This window comes from Numenius arquata, chromosome 2, assembly GCF_964106895.1.
Source record: "Numenius arquata chromosome 2, bNumArq3.hap1.1, whole genome shotgun sequence".
NCBI classification, from domain to species: domain Eukaryota; kingdom Metazoa; phylum Chordata; class Aves; order Charadriiformes; family Scolopacidae; genus Numenius; species Numenius arquata.
Window position 1 is genome coordinate 107132523 of NC_133577.1, and position 18227 is coordinate 107150749.

The 18227-nt window shown below is 37.1% G+C and overlaps 1 protein-coding gene across 1 annotated transcript in view; it reads right to left on the reverse strand.

Annotated features, from left to right (window-relative positions):
- The window catches only part of FAM3C (FAM3 metabolism regulating signaling molecule C), a 30072-nt gene that overhangs the window by 2567 nt on the left and 9278 nt on the right, over positions 1 to 18227 (reverse strand). Inside the window, exons 2-9 of the mRNA XM_074166699.1 lie at positions 13345 to 13404; positions 10571 to 10675; positions 10122 to 10151; positions 9579 to 9702; positions 4592 to 4650; positions 3358 to 3408; positions 2811 to 2895; positions 235 to 361 (exon numbers count right to left, since the gene is read on the reverse strand). Coding sequence (XP_074022800.1) covers positions 235 to 361; positions 2811 to 2895; positions 3358 to 3408; positions 4592 to 4650; positions 9579 to 9702; positions 10122 to 10151; positions 10571 to 10675; positions 13345 to 13357 — 594 coding nt within the window. The 5' untranslated portion in view covers positions 13358 to 13404. The remainder of the gene's footprint in view (positions 1 to 234; positions 362 to 2810; positions 2896 to 3357; positions 3409 to 4591; positions 4651 to 9578; positions 9703 to 10121; positions 10152 to 10570; positions 10676 to 13344; positions 13405 to 18227) is intronic.

The window sequence follows — 18227 nt, forward strand, 5'->3', positions numbered from 1 at the left end:
GATAATAAGATTTACCCCATATAAGATTTTTTTCTTATTTGTGAATCACCAAAGAATCTTTTTTGTACATTTAAAAGGAGGAGGCTAGTCAAGGAATAAATTTGAAAGTAACACCACGTGCCACTACTGCAATAGATACCCATCTTGCACAAATGCATGGTATTTAAAATACATACTACACCTTTATTAATATTAGCAAAGTGTTCAATTCCAGTAAGTTATAGAATCACAGACCTGTTCAAATGGACTTTTAGTCTTAATTCCTTTTCCACCGCAGAAGACCCAGTTGTCTCTGAAGCCAAGGTTAGTAATAGATGTGCTTCCTAATTCAGCAATCAGTTTCCGTGCTTCCTCATTAAGCCTTGAGCAAAACAGAGAAGTTCAGTATGTGAATAAAATACGTGCCCTTAGAGCTTTCACTGTTCAACGGACCATTCAGCTTTAATCTGATTAAACATAGTTTAAGTCAGTCAATATTGGGCAAGATCTACCTTTCAAAATCAGATAAGGCTAGTTCTGAAATCACCTGATCTAATAAGCACTGCTCTTTAATTATAATCTCAAGGAACGAGCACACAAACCTATCGGTACACCAACAAAAGCCAAGAACCCTCTCCTCTGAGGATTTATACATATATCTCAAGCCCTGTTAGCAATTCTCCAAGCAACTAAAAAAGTTACCCTTTAAAGTAAACATTGTTTGCAGGCTCAAGCTGAAGTCTAGATAAATTAAAAGGTATTTCCGATTAGAAGAATGACCTAAATATATGGAAGAAGTTCTTGTCTGCTTGGGTCTAATTCAGAATGCTGCCTCACAGCACAGCTCAGTGCCTGTAGGTCCAAGGAGGATAATTTTAGTACGGAAGGGAAAACGATGCTGTAAGATAAGTTATCGTTCCAAGACCTCGAAATAACAGCTCTTTACTTCTTCCTTTCTGTTACTATATTTGCCCGATTACTAAACAACACACACAACTTCTGATTATTACTACTTACAGAGATATAGTTGTCTTGACTCACTTTTGCTAAAATTATGAAAATGATTAATTACTTTGGAGGTTATTTGCGCAACTCACAGTCCAAAATTTTAGAGCATTAGGGTGGCTTATATTTTAAAAAGAATCAAAATAAAAATATTTTATCTTTTAAACACGTTGGTTTTTCACAATTTTAATTATTTTCAAGAACTGGCATTTACAATTACCATCAACCACCAGTGGTAAGGTTTTGGCTAATTATGTAATACCAGTAATAAGTAGTCCCTGGCTGTCAGCATGAATGGGCCAAATTCACCTTCTTATTTAGCTGGTATTGTATCTACATATAAACTTTCAAAAACATCAGTTGTGAGATGGTTATTGAAACAAACTAACTGTATTTACTATCTAAAACATCAAAGAAGAAAGGAAAAAGCAAAAAGAAAAGTAGTAGAACGAGTGAATTAGACGACAGAAGACCCAGCCTTGGCATAAAGAAACATTAAATTGGTTTCTTCTCCTGAAAGCAGTGAGTGTACAGACACTCAACTATTTACTGCACATATTGCACATTGCAAAGTCAGGACTTTGTCACAGGAAAGCTGCTCCTATATCAAAAAATACAGACAAGTTGTGGATAACAAATTGAATGAAAAGAGGGGAAAAAAAAGTATACTGAACACATCAGCAAAAAGTTAAATATTATTAAAACAATGGAGGAAAAGGGAAAAAAACCACCTCTATTTTCACTATGAAGAGCAATCCTTTGGACAGGATGACTTCAGTGAGAAGTAGATTACAATACAAATTTTACAGTATATTCTAGTATTTATTAAAGCTGACCAAAGTTGAGAAGGTTGGAAGATAACGCTAAAAGAGAACTAAAACCTCTTAGGCTATGTCTACTTTAATAAATTAAACAGCTTTAGGGTGGAACAGTCCAAACACCGAGGCCAAAAAGTATAAGTTGCACACTAGTAACGTCTCAGACTTCAAAAGGAAAGATACAGGCAAGGCCTATTGGGAATGGGCTCTGCATCCCTGTAACCACCAAAGTCTTCTCAGATCAACTCCAAGACAAAGTGCTGGATGGAACAGACCAATTTTCACCAGAGTATACTCTCGCAGTCATGTTCCTGTATCTGGTCATATCTGAAATTACTAGCATAAGACAGAATGAGCTATCAGCAATAGGAAAACCAAAACATCTCCAAAAAGACAGACTTCTTTGGCAGCGTACATTAAAAGAAAAAAAGAGGCAGGGACAATTTCTAGGACAGCAGCTAGAAACCTGCAGGGTCTTCAGGAACCAGGGAGGATAAGGGTATGGTTTAAAAAAAGTACAATGCTTGACATAGCTACGAGTAAGCAGTTTGTTGGACTGACCATATGCTCTACATTGTCTTCTTGTTACATTAGCATCTTTCCTCAGAGGAACAAAAAAGCCAGCTATAGCAATTGCTAATTAGCCAACTACTAACCTCTAGACTTTTCAAATTTTCAAACACTTGTGATATTTCTGCTAAAGGGTCTAATTTAACATCTCATTTATTGTTTCTCTGTTGTTGGGATCACAAAAGTATACACCTAACAGTCCTCTATGTAAATACATATATAACCCATTACACCCACTTAGCTTTAATTTGATCCTTGTTGTCCCCAAATTGCATCAACATAATAAAACTAAAATTGAAAGCACAGTTTCAAATCCATCCTCTTGGAAAAACAAAACTTTATTAAAAGTGACTGTGTGATAAAGAATGCATTTTTTTTCCAGTATAAAACAGCATTTAGAAGTCTAAGCAATATTTACTATATAAATCAATGACATACTTGGTTGCACCATCATCATATGTTCCCATTAACACTATCGTTCCATCCTGGATGGACTTCAGAAAGTCAATAAATGGTGCCACATCTGAAAAGAGAGAGAACACAACACTGTTTAATAACATGCCACCATTCCATATTTAAACCCCTGCAATGCTTTCGTGCAAAGAGATTCATTTTAAGAATATCTGTAAATGTACTTATAAATCCATAAAAAGAAGCTCAGTGGGAGAAAGATAAAATGCATCAGAGAGAACTCTTTGATTTTATAGAAAGAGTTTCATCCGTACTGTGCAAAGACATAACCACCAGTGGGAACTACTCAGGAGAAAAAGTGTGTGTGATTAACTATACCATTCCCTCCCACCTCAACTATTTGTGCTGCTTTAAAGTTGTACCTCTGTAATTGTGAGGAGAGTGCAGGTGAAGCACTCCCTTAACTATCACCTTAAACTGCCACAGCAAATGGAGCCAGGGGAAGGGGGGAGGAAAAAAAATGAAAGAAAGAGATATTTGTTTGTCTCTAACCAGCTAAGGTAACTGCTCTTACCTCCTCCCCACATGTCAAAGAATTTAGTGTCTAATGGTTCTCCTGTTTTACCTGGAGAAAAAGAAATATTTGGTGTCATCAAATTTTGCTTCAAGTGGACATAAGATAAAAGAAAAAGCCCACAGCCTCTAAAACCAATAAAGAGAACTCACTTCATAATTTGCCTTTTTTTTTTTTTGAAAAGGTCTTTTTGCAAAAATAGATAGTACAACTATAGGTTGCCTTTAGTGCCACATGGAAAGGAAAAAAGATTAAAATTACACTGCATGTTTTGCTACAGACTGGAAATTCTTATTCGATTTAAACATCCAGAACAAATAGAAGAAAGTGGACAATACAGCAATCTCATTAGCTTGTTTTTTTTTCTACTATGCTGTCTACGAAGGCAGCGTTTGATGGAAGGCAGAGTTTTCTTTTTAATACATACATCTAAAGTTTGGGAGACAGGGAGAAAGACTGGCAGCTATATAATACAAAGGTAGGTATTTTGGTTTTGAACAGACAGACAATTTAGGAGGGCAAAATAGGATTAGGCAAGTATTGTTCAAGTCATGCTTTAGATGACATAAACCTGAGTACAATCCAAAAATAACATGAATTTATATTACAGTAAAAAGACAAAGTGCTGCATCACTGCTACAAGGAATTGCATCCTACACATTAAGGGCAAATCTGCCAGTCCTGACGTTCAGTTCAGCTTTCAAGGTGATGAAGGTGACGCACAGGTAAATTTGTCTGGTTTTAATAAAAGTTAAGAATCCTGAACACAACTACATAACATGATGTATTCAGGGACAAGATCTATAGATGTGGCCTAATCACATACACCAATTTCCAGCAAGGAAATAATGAGTTGGTCTTTGGGTGTAGAAACAGAATTGTTAATCAAGTTTCACTGAAAAGAGATCAACAGAAGAATTTAGTCTACAAAGTTTTATCAGTGATGGCACCACACTAAGTCAGAAGTAGTAGCATTTATCTGATGTATCACTGAGATAATAATGTGGAATGCTGTGGTGACCATTTTTAGTACACATTTTTAGAAACAAAAGCATACTGAGTTTTTCTACTTTCTAACAAAAAGGTTTAAGTTCCAAGATCTGATATTGTATAAATATGCTGAATGTTTCCTTTTCTCCTTGTGCTTGCCTTTCACCACCCCTTAGCATTTCACCTTAAATTTTGGAAACAATTTGAAAATGAAGATAATCTGCTCACTTAAAATGCCACTTACCATTGACCAAGGCCACATTTATTCCTCTGCCAACATTATTTTTAACTCCACTCATTAAACTGAAACAAAAGAAACAATTTTATTTTTAATAAGACAATTTTCTGATGTGAAATAGTTCTGATTTTTAAATAGGACCAATCAAATGTTAAGAGATATATAGCTGAAAGCCCACGTTCATGAGTACTTAAACGGAACAAAATCTCCTTGAACTAATCTGAATGGAGAACAATAGATTGGCTATCCCCAGTTGTATCCATTTCATTTGATCGCTTAATCATCTTGGTTTCCAAGTATGCGTGTATATTTAAAGTGTCACAAAAAATAAAGTGCTATTAATGTATTTAAGAAGATTCCTTGCAATTAAAGAACCTGAAACAAATAATAATTTGAGCTTAGCAGAGTCACGTAACCAACACTTAAAGGTTTTTTTGTAAGTACATGAGGAACAAAAATGTGTTAATGAGTTTAAAAGCTAAGCAAACAGAATTAATTAGCTAAGTAACAGAATTAAAAGCTAAGTGAATAAAATTAATATTGCACCATCACACTAAGAAACAAGAAAGCCAAAGCAGTTAGCTACTTGTACCTGTAATAGGACACATAAATCCAAGAAAAATAGTTAATACATAGACAGGACTTTACAGAAAAAGTTGAATATGATCTTGGAGTACAGTTACACATTCCAAGAAAACCATCACAATCTGTGACAGCAACTACTTGGCCAAGCTCAGAGTGGCAAAGGAGCTGGGAAGAAGAGATGCCCTGTGAAGTAGAAGCCCTTCAGAGCTGTAAAGAGAAGCTAATGGGAATGTTAAGACTGTTGGGCAGGATGCTGTGCTGCCTTGGGCCATGGTGGGTGTACCACTCCAGCGAGAGAGAGCTTCTCTGTTCTGCTTCCAGGCCCCAAATATCCCAGCATTAACATTTTGAAGCGAAAAGTAAAAGACAGAAGAAGAAATAGGAGTAAGAGTTGAAATAATTACATAAATTAAGGTAACAAAGAAGCCTTCAGCTGAGATTCAAGAAAGCACCTCAGTGTAAGCATATAGGTGCACGTATCTCATTAATTACAAACGCACTCTAACAGATGCTTTAAAATAAATTCTGATCAGGATTTCTTTAACCTCCCTAGGTTGCTCTAGGAAGGGGCTGCAGATCTGTAAAATCCTGTTATTCCTGCTCGAAACTTTTTTCACATTTCCTCTGCGATCATCTGATTTTCAGGTCATGTCTAAACATCCATTCTAAGCAACATTTCGAAGGAGCGCATCTTTACACACACAACTGCAACATCAGCTTTCTCATGCTAACTTAACAGTGGTTGGCTGGAAACCAGTAATGGTCTATCACTGAAGTATGACAAAAATCTTCCCCTCTGATGCTATCTTTTGCACTCAGGGTGAAGAGAAAAGGCAAAATTTAGAGGAATGTCAAATTTAATAGACAACTATCAGGAAGAGACTCAGTATTAGGTAGTTCAGACAGGCCGTGAAAGACTGTCAGTTCATGGTAACTCTTGGCACAGTGACTTCAGCTTTAAAGAACTAGTAATCAGAGATGAGAGAGTTCATATTCTTCTGTTAGTCCTTTAAGTTATACCATCTGTCAAGAATTCTGATTAAAACTAAAACTCCAATTCAATAATTTCTGAAACAGAAGACTTGACGTTTTCTGCTGAAATGCAGAATTTAGTTCTGGTGAATAAGGAACTCCAGAAGTATTTTGGCCACTGGAGAATCATTTCTTCTCTGATCATATGATTTTCATGTCATGTCTGAGCATCCTTTCTGAACAATAAAAACATATGGCAAATAAAGACTGAAAACATAAATGAAAAAAGGCAGTGAAGTTCTGAACCCATTCCTTTGCTTATAGAAAATTTAATGGACATTTAATTTATCAAAAAGAATGAGAACTTCCTTTTAATTTAACTACAAAATTCTCTGTAAAGAAATACCAGTCAAAAAATATCCTGGGTGACTAGATGCTGAAAATCCACATATACATAACAAAAGTTATGAGGGATTTCAGACAACACAAAAATCTTGCAAATATGAATACAAGAATTACTAGTTATTAAAAGAATGCAGTGGAACATTCTGCTAAAAGGTTACAGTGGCACAATCATTCGACTTGTTTCTTAACAAGTTGAGATGTTGCTAGTAAAGAAGTATAGCAATACCACCCTTTTTCTAAAAAGCCCATGAAGTATTAACTACAATATTTAATAATTTGATGATGGCTACAGTTTCTTCTTTCTGATTTGGATTATGTCCTTCCAATATAGGAGAACAAGGCTATAACTGAACTTCTATACAGAAGAATTCTTATTTCACACCAGAATATCTATATAAGAGAAAAATTGCAAAATTAAATGCATTCTGAATTTTATCAGCACCTTTAGTGCTCTCATAAACCAAGTCACATCCTTATGTTTAATACACAGCAAAACCAACTATGTTGTAAATATGATTGACAAATTATGAAAACTTATCCCTGCTTCCTTGACTTGGAAGTATGAAGAATACAAAGTAATCAGAAAAAAGCATTTTGCAGGAGTGAGTTCACAAAATATCACCAAAAAAATAACTACTGAAAAGGAAGTAAGTTCTTCCAGAGCTCTGGGCTACTACTCTACACACTGGAGACAGCTTGTGCACCAAGTCACAAACACTACAGGCTGTAATGTGACAGCTTTCTCACAGGAGGGCAGTCGTTCCTCAGTTTTAGAATTCTTCCCACAATTTACAATCAACAAGTTACGGTAGCTTTTGGAAAAGAAATCAAATGTCTTAGAAGAAAAGCAGGAGATAATATAAAATTAATCTCATTTTCTGGTGGACATTTAAATAGGCATTACAAGTCATCCTCAGAAGGAATTCAGAAAGATTTTTGCCAAGGGAAGTCGGACTTAAGACTCCAATAGCTGTCCACTAAGGTGTACACTAGTATTACAAGAATAATAGAGGGTTGCTTGCCAACAACTACTTCCCTTCCCTCACTTTCTTCAGTGAAATACCCAGTAGAGGATGTTTTGGTTTGGTTTTCTTTTCGTTTTTTTGTTTTGTTTTGTTTTTTGACAGGAATAACAATTGCCCAGAGAAGTTGTGGATGTCCCATCCCTGGAAGTGTTTAAGGCCAGGCTGGATGGGGCTTTGAGCAATCTGGTCTAGTGGGACTGTCCCTGCCCATGGCAGGCTGGTTGGAACTCGATAATCTTTAAGGTCCCTTCCAACCTGAACCGTTCTATCATTCCATCATCTCTTCTTAGTTAACCAGTGAGACATTAAAAAAAAAAAAAAAACCACCAAAACAAAACCCCCCAAAAGCTATAAAATCCTGAAGTTAAATTTTGCTTGCACTCACACAACTTTTAGTCAGTGAATCACCTTAAGTCTTCGCAGATACTAAGCTTCATAGCAACCAGAAGGAGACGGTAGCAGGCTTTGTAACACCAATAAAAATACCATGCAGAAAGATTAGGTAAGACTGTCTAAGGTCACGAAGCGAACCAGCAATAAGAACGGAAAGCAGAACCCAGCAGCCTTTCGTTCCTTCATGCCAACAGTGCGCCCAAGCTCACTTCACACGCGCTCCCTGACCGCGCTGTGATGCTCCGCTGCAAACCCACTCCCACGCGAGCGAGCGAGCTGAAGCCAAGAGGGAAGGGCTTGAAATCTGAAGGGTGCTCGCATTTCTACTCGAAACATGAAGTGAGGAACCCGCACGTGTTCAGTTGTCAAGGAAAAGAAGCTCCCACTTCAACTTCGCTATGTCTTAATTGCTAGTTAGCGCTAAAAATATAATCTTATCTTCAAGATCACGTAAGACTAATTTTACAAAGTTACTTTAGAGAGATGGAAAATGTAAACCAATACTTTTTATTCTCTTACAGATTAATGAAGCTGTTTACTGTATTACATGGGGTTGTGCTGTCCACAGTGAAGTTGCTGTTTGCTCTATAATTCATTAGTACCAACTGCTGTACGTGCTGTCTGAACCACTCAGTACTAACAGCCCGGGCTGAGAAACAGCTAAACTGGAGTAGTTTAAATGCAAACAGAAGACAAAGGTTTGTAGATGTGACTGATGTTAAAAAAAAAAAAAAAAAAAAATCACCTCCTGACAATGCTAACATAATGTCTTTTCTGACAAGTGACATGCAAAATTGAGTGGATAGATTATGTTATACAAAGCTGCACACGCTGGGTGAAAATGAGTAGAACATCCTAAAAGCAAAGAAACAAAGTCTAAAAATAACTATTAATATTCCCATTATGGGGATTACTGAAAGGTATTCAGTTAAATACTCTAGGCACAGTATTATCGTTAATACTGTGTTAAAAATACAATTATTAGAAATACACAACTTAAAAACCAAACTGTTTCAATCAGTTTCCCCATTTCACAATTACTTTAACTTTACTGACTTAGTTACCATCAGCACAATTAAATAACTACTAATCATTTAGATACTATTTCCCCCTTTTGAAGTCATCCTTTAAAGAAAAGTGGAAAACATGTTCTGACATTAGTACTGTGGAAATAGATAGTTTAAAAGATGACTTGCAAAAGAATTCCACAGCACAGTTTAAGCTGATGACATTCAGTTAGAAGTATCAAGAATAATTACTTAAAAATACAATTGTACATTGAATTACTATTACAGGCACAAGAACAAGTTACTTGGAGGCAAGTTTGCATCTGACTTGACAAAATCTAACTAAACCTTAAGCCTGTAAACCTGAAATAAAATGTAAGCTATCTTGCATGTATTAAAATAGTGTACATTTCTGAATTTACTGCAGAGAACCACGTGTGCTTCATCAGAGATTGAGTTATAAAGCAATGTAATTTTTTCATGTGGTCAAAGCATTAGCAAAACAAAACCTACAAAGAATCACTTAAGCTTCTCATTTTGTGTGCAAAGTGATCCTAGACAGCATTTGAAAGAGATACTTATAAGAAAACAGGTAAAAATACTTACACATTATCTTCTACACAAATTTTAGGTCCAACTACATTTGCTGCTCCGCTTGCCATTTTGAATGCAAAATGCTTTTCAGGACAAGCTTTAGAGATCCCACATTTGTACCTTGGAGGTTTTGTAGCTTTCAAAAGGAAGTAAAATAGGATTTTAGAGACAACACCACAGCTAGGTTATCAGGACGCATCAGTCAGTTTTCTGAAAGAATGCAAGGAAAAGGGCAAAGAAAAACAGTATCTCGTCCCCAGTTTCATAGCAGCTTAACATAATCTAGGTTCTGCAATACCTCGTTATTCTACTACTTATTCGCACCCTGCTGCTTGCTCTGGGACTGTCATCAAAAGCCACAAGACAAAACTACAAGTGAAATGCTGGCAAAAAACAGACTTAGCCAGAAATTTAGGAAAATCATGAAAAGAGGAAAATTAGTTTCTGATTGCATTTAGAATATAATTAAGACTTTCTTAACTAAGAAAATTCAACAGTCTTTCTGTTAGTGCCAAAAGCAAGTCACAGCAGTAACACATGCATATGAATACTCACAGTGTGCAGCTGCATCCAGTGCTGATCTAGCTAAAATGCAAAAAAAGTTTTACAAGATATTACTATTAAAGTTGTCACCCACTATAAAATATCCTGTAAAGTTAAAACCTTTCTGTACCCCTATAAAAACAGGTTGGTTGAAGTATCAAATACATCCAAACATTATGTTCCTATATAAAACATTAACCTTTACACAGTAGAAGAATGACAGCGATCAGGGACTTATTACAAGAGTAGGCTAAATATTTCATACAGAAAATAACTTAATGCACACATTATATATGTATAATATATATAGAAAAATAACAAGAAGTACACACATTAGAAATAAACACAGAATTCTTAAGTGTAAGACTTTAAGACAAGCTTAAAACAAAATGAATACGATATTCTTGATTATGGCTCAACTAAATATTATTAGATGTCTGGAGAAAACAGTCATCACTTACCAAATATGTGTCCTAAGTTTGCATCCATTTTTATTTCAAACACTTGAGATATGACATAAAACGTCAATAAAAATATCGCTACAACTACTACCAACTTGGCAGCACCTATTCAGAAGAAGAGAAAAGTTTCAAAAAAATTATCTGCAAATGATAACATTCAGTTTACCAAAATTAACTACATGAGAAACGTATATCAGATTACATTAAGAGAAACTCAGAAACAGGATGATCATTTGTGGACTTGCCAAACAGAAGAAATCTGTGAGAAATAGACATTATAACGTAGGATGCAACTGAGCCAGCCCATCAGGCTACAATACCAAATACTTGCTGTAGCATTTCAGCTTCCTCCAGCTTCATGCTTGTCTGACACCAGACAACTCAGCTCAGCAGCCAGCACAAACCACAGACTTTTCTATGGAAATCAAGCTTAACAAAATGAACCAAGCTGACCTAACTGCCTGCTGTCCAAAGGGGAAATGCTCACTTCTTCCCATCCCACTTCCCTGTTCTTAGCCATGTGTGCCTGCTTCCTCACTGTTCACAAACACCCCTCTCTGTCTCCTCCCAATTGAGATACTTCTATTTTAACATTTGGACAATATTGAGTAGGGATCTGTTCATACACCGTAGCTTGGCTTATCTCATCGGTCAGGTGTCAGCATTTTTTTTAAAAAACCCAGAAAATACCAAACAAACAAAGCCTCCTTTTCAACAAATTTAAATTAGTGAACATCAAAAAGCAAGTTTGAAAACTCAAGAGAGCTTCTTTAAAAAGTAAGAAAAAGCAGTACCTCTCCCTTCTCCCTTTTAACATGTTGAAGCCGCAAGTACCTCTAAGTTTCACAAGCCTAACTTTCTCCAGTGCTGAGCGGTCAAACTACCTGCTGGGAAGCACGCAACCACAGCAATTCACATCTGAAATGGAAGCTCAGGTGCATGTGGTACTGCCGTGAACCCCGCCAGGTTTTAGCATAATTTTCATTAGATTTTTACAGAATACTCCACTTTTAACTTATTGTAAAATACTGAGAGCAGAAATTAGGTGAGGAGGCACCTGACCAACATCCTGCCTTCCTGTCTCACCCCGGTATGTCAAACTGTATGGAAGAAGCAACCTTGCAGCATGCTTCTCTTTCTCAGATTGCCAACCAAATAAATCCTTCAGAAAAAAACCCAAACTTATGTACTCCTGCAGATCTCAGGCTGCTGCTGTGATGGGCTGTTCAGAAAACCTGAAAATAGACAGATTACTCAGCCTTCAGAGGGTTGAGAGATGTTAATCAATCCTTCCAAAAGGCTAAAAAAAGATAAGGGGATAGAAAAAGAAAAGAAAGATGAAGAAAGAGATACAGCTTTTTTGTTTGCTTGTAGTTCGGTTCTCCTCTCCCACTTTCCCTTTTCAGGTGTTGTGAGCACATACATACTATGTAAGAAAACACCGATGCAAACTTAATTTTAAAATATTATGCTGGAACTCCAGGGATTACTGCATTCGAAGCGAAGTGAACCATAAGTAAGCACTAGAGAAAACAGATGATCTGAACATACGTTAAGAAGTGGAGAAAAGGTTTTCAAAGCAACATGGCTTAAGAAGACAAAATGGCACCAGGCTTTGCAATGTGTGATCTAGCAAGTGGCACTTGGAGAGCGTGGTGTTTCAGCAGACAGTAGGTGTGATGAACGAGAACTGAGCCCGAGCAGCAACCATCCCCTCCACTCTATATCCTTTCAACTGAACTGCGAGTGCTCCCTCTAAGGGAGAGGTATTAGATCTCCTAGAAAATTCTTTTAGCACTTGAACTAGAACCAGCCTGTTTGCCACAGGTTAAACATTCTATAGGAACTGCCATACCTTATTTGTCTATGGGTTTTAGCAACAAAAGCATTTAGGTGGAAGGAAAAAGAAAAAAAAAAAAAGATTTGGAAAAGTCATTTTCCAGGTGATTTAGCCATCTTCTAAAAATTGCAGCATTTTCCAGTTCTTTATCAGATTTACTTTAGCAGGTTACTCCCAGTTATACATATTGAGGTTAATAAAACAACTTCAGTAGTGACAAAAATAACGACTAATTTAATGCATTAACAAGGTTAATGTGCAACTCTCCTGGAAAAAAAGGCGTTATTCTTTCCTAAAAGAGCCAACAGTTGCTTCTTCTGCAACATAACACTACAGCTATTGATAAAAGTGCAATGCATCAGAAACTCTAAACTGTTCCAATTGCCACACAGTCTATTCTCCTGCAAGGAAACGTCTAGAATAATATTTTACGGTACAGTTATATTGGCAAAGATCTTATTTTTACAACCACTACACCTTCTGTCAAGTAAAGACCCTGTACTACAGTAACTTACCTCTATGAAAAGGCTTTTTATAGCTTTCAAACTCCCAGTAACCATTCAGAAAGTTTCAGGCACTATATTATAATAGTACATAGCACTTTTGATTGGGATGTAAGGCAGGGAAGAAATTGTTTAAGACATCAATTGGCCATTTGCTTATTCCTTCATCATCTTACAGAATTAGCAGCCAAAGTATGTCAAGTCATGGCACCTTAACCATCAGATTAGCTGTAGTGTTTTAAAGCAGCTGCCTGCTCTTAGAACCATCCCAAATTCCAAAATGAGTTGCATTAAACATCAATTAAATGGAAGAACAATGTCTGTTACACCACTCAAGCTTATTTTAGGACCTTATTGTCCCAACTTGTTAGTGTTGCCTAAAGCATTTGTTTGACAAGTGACAAAAGTCTGATTTTACTGAGGGTACTTACCTGCTATTCTCATGTTTAGTCCAGCCAGCTAATGACACTACTGCATTAAAAAATAGCCACCTAGGGAAAAAGAAAAGCACGCAATTGTAGTTACAGCCAAATAAGCACTTTTGTGATGAGTTAACAGTAAAAAACTATCTAGATTTTCTAGCCTATAACATTAACGCTGGTTTTCCTAAATACCTAATTCTTAATGCTCACAGTAAAGGGAAGAAGATTTAAGATGGATTTCTGATGTACTGTTTTCATTTGTTACTCCATGAAACAAGCGTTCTGAAAAAATATTAATTTCATCAAATCCACTCTAAATTCTGTTCAACTGTCAACCCTTCAATCTGTGACATAAATACTTATCAGCACTGTATCTAAACAATCTTTGATTTCCTAAAGCTATGTGGTTAAAAGTCATCAGCTCCATCTGCACTGCTTCAAGGTCCTAGCAACTTTTGGATGCAAGTTGTTACTTGGCAACATGACATAGCAAAGTATGCTTTGGAGAGAAAAGATTTAAGCATTTTGGCCTTTAGAACACTGCATAAACCGCATTCGATGGAACTGAAAGCAGGTTATTCTAATACTTTAATTTATGCATTACAGAAATGTAATAAACACATTTGTCACTTATCGCAGCATCCAGAAGATTCATGGGATGGTCGATAGTGACATGAGCACCAACCCTAGAGCTGAGACTCTTTCCCAATAAACTGAAAACCATTGCCTATGAGCAAAGGCCATGTAAGCACCCAAAAGGTTCTTCTTGAGAAGAGCCTGCCACCACATAAAGTCAAAACAGACTCTGCTCAAAGGCTACCACCTCCTCCTCAAGCACTTCCTTGTCCCTGGGCTGTACCAAATCTCTTGCCCTCTGCCTGCAGAGCCACGGCTGCCTCCGGCTCTGCACCATGGTCACGCTCAGTCACGGTGGGACCACGCTGAACTGAGCCTGGACACCTTCTGTCTCGAGTTTCCCCCTACTCCCAAGTCAAGAAGCACAGAAGAAAGATGACCACATACAGCCAACTTGGCACCCTCAGCACTGACATGGCATCTATGCAAATCAGGTTCTGCAAACCTTGTAATCTTTACTAATGAAACACTACATATCTATTAGAAACACGATAATTCGTTTTAAAACATCTAAGTAGATTAAGCACATTTTTTTTTTTTTAAATTAATTTACAATTTTAAAATTAGAACAGCTCAGGTAGTGTACTGTTTTCAAGCAAATTCTATCTCATTTCTTCTGTTCTTATCATCGTAAGTAACAAAGAGCCCTCAATTACTTTTGAGAATACATCAGGCATTCAGACAAATAGCAGTCTGTAATCAGTACTTCCCTTCTGGATTAAAAATAATAATCTATTTCTGAATTTGCATTTTCTTGCATAACTACTTACATTTAATACGGCAAAAGAAAAACTACTGGCATTCAGGAATCTTGCTGGATCATCTACATTAAGGCCAAATTTGGAAATATGTAATAAACTATCCTTCTAATCCAAGTAGCCGTCCCACACACCCATCACAAGAGCTACAGCATCCCTATGCTCTGCAGTCCTATGCCATGATTTCAAGAACCATCAAAAACATGACCTTTAGAAAGAAATTATTTGAAAAACTACTGTCACTGGAAATGGGGAAAATGCAAATCATTTGGAGAAGACCACCACACAGGTCTCAAGGTCTATGCTAGGGAAGAAAATTGGATATTACACAAACAACCTTTTGCCTTCATTTAACTCAGTACCTGTAAGTTATCATTTGTGTCCAGACCCTCTTTGCCAAAGACACAGTCATCGTGCTCTATTGCTTAAAGTTTCCAAGAAAATGGTCATCAGAGAAATAAACAGGAAAAACCACATATCAGTATAGAAATATTTATTTCTACTCCATACGAATTTGAAAATAAGTAACAATAAAGTCTGAAAAGCAGACAAATGTTTTTGAACAGTACAGTTCAACAGTACTGTTGTACAACAGTAAGGTTGTACTACAAGGGAAATCTCACGGCATATTACGGACATAGTATATCCATTATATTTAAAGCCACATATATTATATCCATATATAGTATCTTCTTTCAGTGAAAGGCTAGTTTTTATCTGTCTTATAAAAAGGCAAAAAGAATCTGCCAGTGCAAATAAACTCATTTTGTTTCAAAGTCTGTGAACAGAATTATTCTAAGCTCTTTTCTCTCTCCTCCCCACCTCCAGAAATATATCAACATTAAAATAAACACCATCTGTAGTCTGAACAACCACGAGCTTGTTTTAAGTCAGCACTGGAAAAAAAAAAATTTCTTCTTTTTGTTTTACTATAAACAAAAACACATAATGAATTCAAAACATGAAAGCAAGAATATGAACAAAACCAAAAAGCAGAAACTAAGCGAAACAATCACACAATCCCACTTTGACTGCTGAATGCCTTTATCCCAAGAGCCCCATCCACCCGTCCCAGTAATCATCATTTGCTGCAATCAACAAATAGACAACAGAGAAGATGCATTTTAAGTTTGAATGTTTTTGAATTAGAAAAATTAAAAATTATAGCATTTTCCAGCTGCAACAGAATAATTTACGAACGCCAAGTCCTTTCCCTATACAGCATTATCTTAGAATAGTTTTTAATTCAAGACAGAACAGGAATAAAATAGGTCAGCCCATGAGCCCTTATGAATGCTTATAGGCCATTACTCCACATCTTTCATATTAGACCTCAAAACTAGAATTACGGAAGTGATATAAAAATGGATTTGGAATTTTTAAGAGTGTGTATTTTAGGATCATTTAAAAACAAATAACACAGGACAACTGAGCTTGCTCAGGCTCAGATGCACAAAAACAGTAGCAACAAGATTCCTTTAAGAATGGGCTAAAAAACCCCAAAGACTATTTTTCTCCTATTTGACATAAGATTCCATTAAGCAGGGACAGCAGAATTACAACCAAAGTATCTTCTTGACTTATGAATGTCCAGTTATATAAATAACCACTTTATTACTATATTAACATAATTTATCTCCATCAGGCAGTAAAAACAAGGCTCACATTTATCACTTACTAGTCAGAGTCTGAGGCAGGAGGTGCAGCTTGTGGCAGGGTCTATAGGCAGCCCCTGAAGATAACAGCACAAGTCTATACAGACGAGGCAAAGGCCAAGGAGAGCACCACGAAACAGGCAATGGCAGTGATCAACATCTACAAGTCACAAAGTAAAATGGCTGGTTTTGGGAAACACTATATTCTGTGACGGTGAAACATGGATTTTCTTTTTCTTCAGATTGTTTTCTTAGTGCAGAACTTAAGAGGATTATCAGTCAAGGTCTAAAGCTTAGGCAGCAGAAAGGAACCAAAAAATCCCTAACATGCAGCATCAAGTGTCTTGAAGCAAGAAGCAATCCACAGAAAAAACCTAAAACCAGTGCCTTCAGATGCTGGTCTTCCTCTACATCAAAAGAAAGCAAGTTGTTACTCTCCAGGGTGGCCCACTGAAAGGAGGTGCAGCAAATTGCAGGTTTTCATCTATCACAGACAGCAGTAAAGGTGTTTTAAATCAGACAAATTCCAGTTACAATCAGCATAGTCAAATATCTGCACATGGCACACGCATTCGTTCACAAGATGAATATCACCGTGAATTTCAGCTATTCTATTAAACTTCCAATATTCCTACTTGTCAAAGGCATCTTGTGCAATTCTTCATGAGGCTGGAGGAGTATGCTCTCCTTTTCCTATGATCTCACTCAGTGCGAAAGATGTGGACATGTCTTCTCCCAGCAACAACCACATCTGTCAAAGAGCTTTCTGAACCCTGCTGCCTGTCATCGCCAGTTCGCAGGAGCCGGCACTCAGGAGAACAATCAGTGGCAAGACTTTCAGACCTCTCAACTTACAGGAAGCCATACCCACATCCTGAATAAAGAGCAGAAAACTACAAAGAGATTATGGTCTACAGGCCGGTAGAGTCAGTAGCTGGTGGATATTTTTCTTATAAGGCTTCGATGATGCTAACCTTCAGCCGAGTTCCACCAGCCAGACATGGTGGTCCAGCGAGATGGTAAAATTCCAGTATGTAAAGCTGCGAAATACCGAGTAGTAGAAAACAAAGAAAAAGGGAATGCTTTGTTAAACTCATGTGGAAAGTTCTCTTTGAACTGACAGAACATGAGGGACTCAACAACAAAAGTAAGAGAAAATCATCAAGACAAGCCAGAAGCTGGTGCTGCTGTATTAACAAGTTCAGAAATTGCTCTTTCAGCACAGTCCAGTGCAGGGGTTGCTCGTTCCCTCAGGAATAGGAAGGAAAAGGTACAGAGCTCACTGAACCAGAGAAGGCAAGAAGTTACAGGTTATAAATCCTTTCTGAACGCTGGCACGTCATTGTCCAGTTCCCTGCTTGGAGTTGAGTGTCTGTCCATGCAGAAAAGAGCTATTTATTCTGGATGCAAACTCCTAGGGAGTGGGTATGTGGAAAGACAGTTGGGAGCTGAGGTTACTGGTTTCTTTCTTTCTTTTTTCACTCCACCCATCCTTGTGCATTGTATTTTGTCCCAAAGCATGGGCAATTTCCAGATGTTGTGATTTCCAGTGCCAGAGCCATTCCAAGCAATCCCGATGACAGCCCAAAATGCTATACATAGGGTGACATAACTGAAGTAGAAGAAAACTAGAAAACAGCAGCTTACAACAAAAAAAAAGGAAGAGAGAAAAGGGCTTTCCCCCACTCTGCTCCACTTACTAACTTGTGTGAGGATGACAGACTCAACACAAATCTGACAAATTTAGTACATACGTCCACATAGCTACTGCACATATTGTGATACATACCAAAACTAGCTTCAGTCAGCTTTTAGAAGTGACCTGTGTCTCTTGAGAGAACCC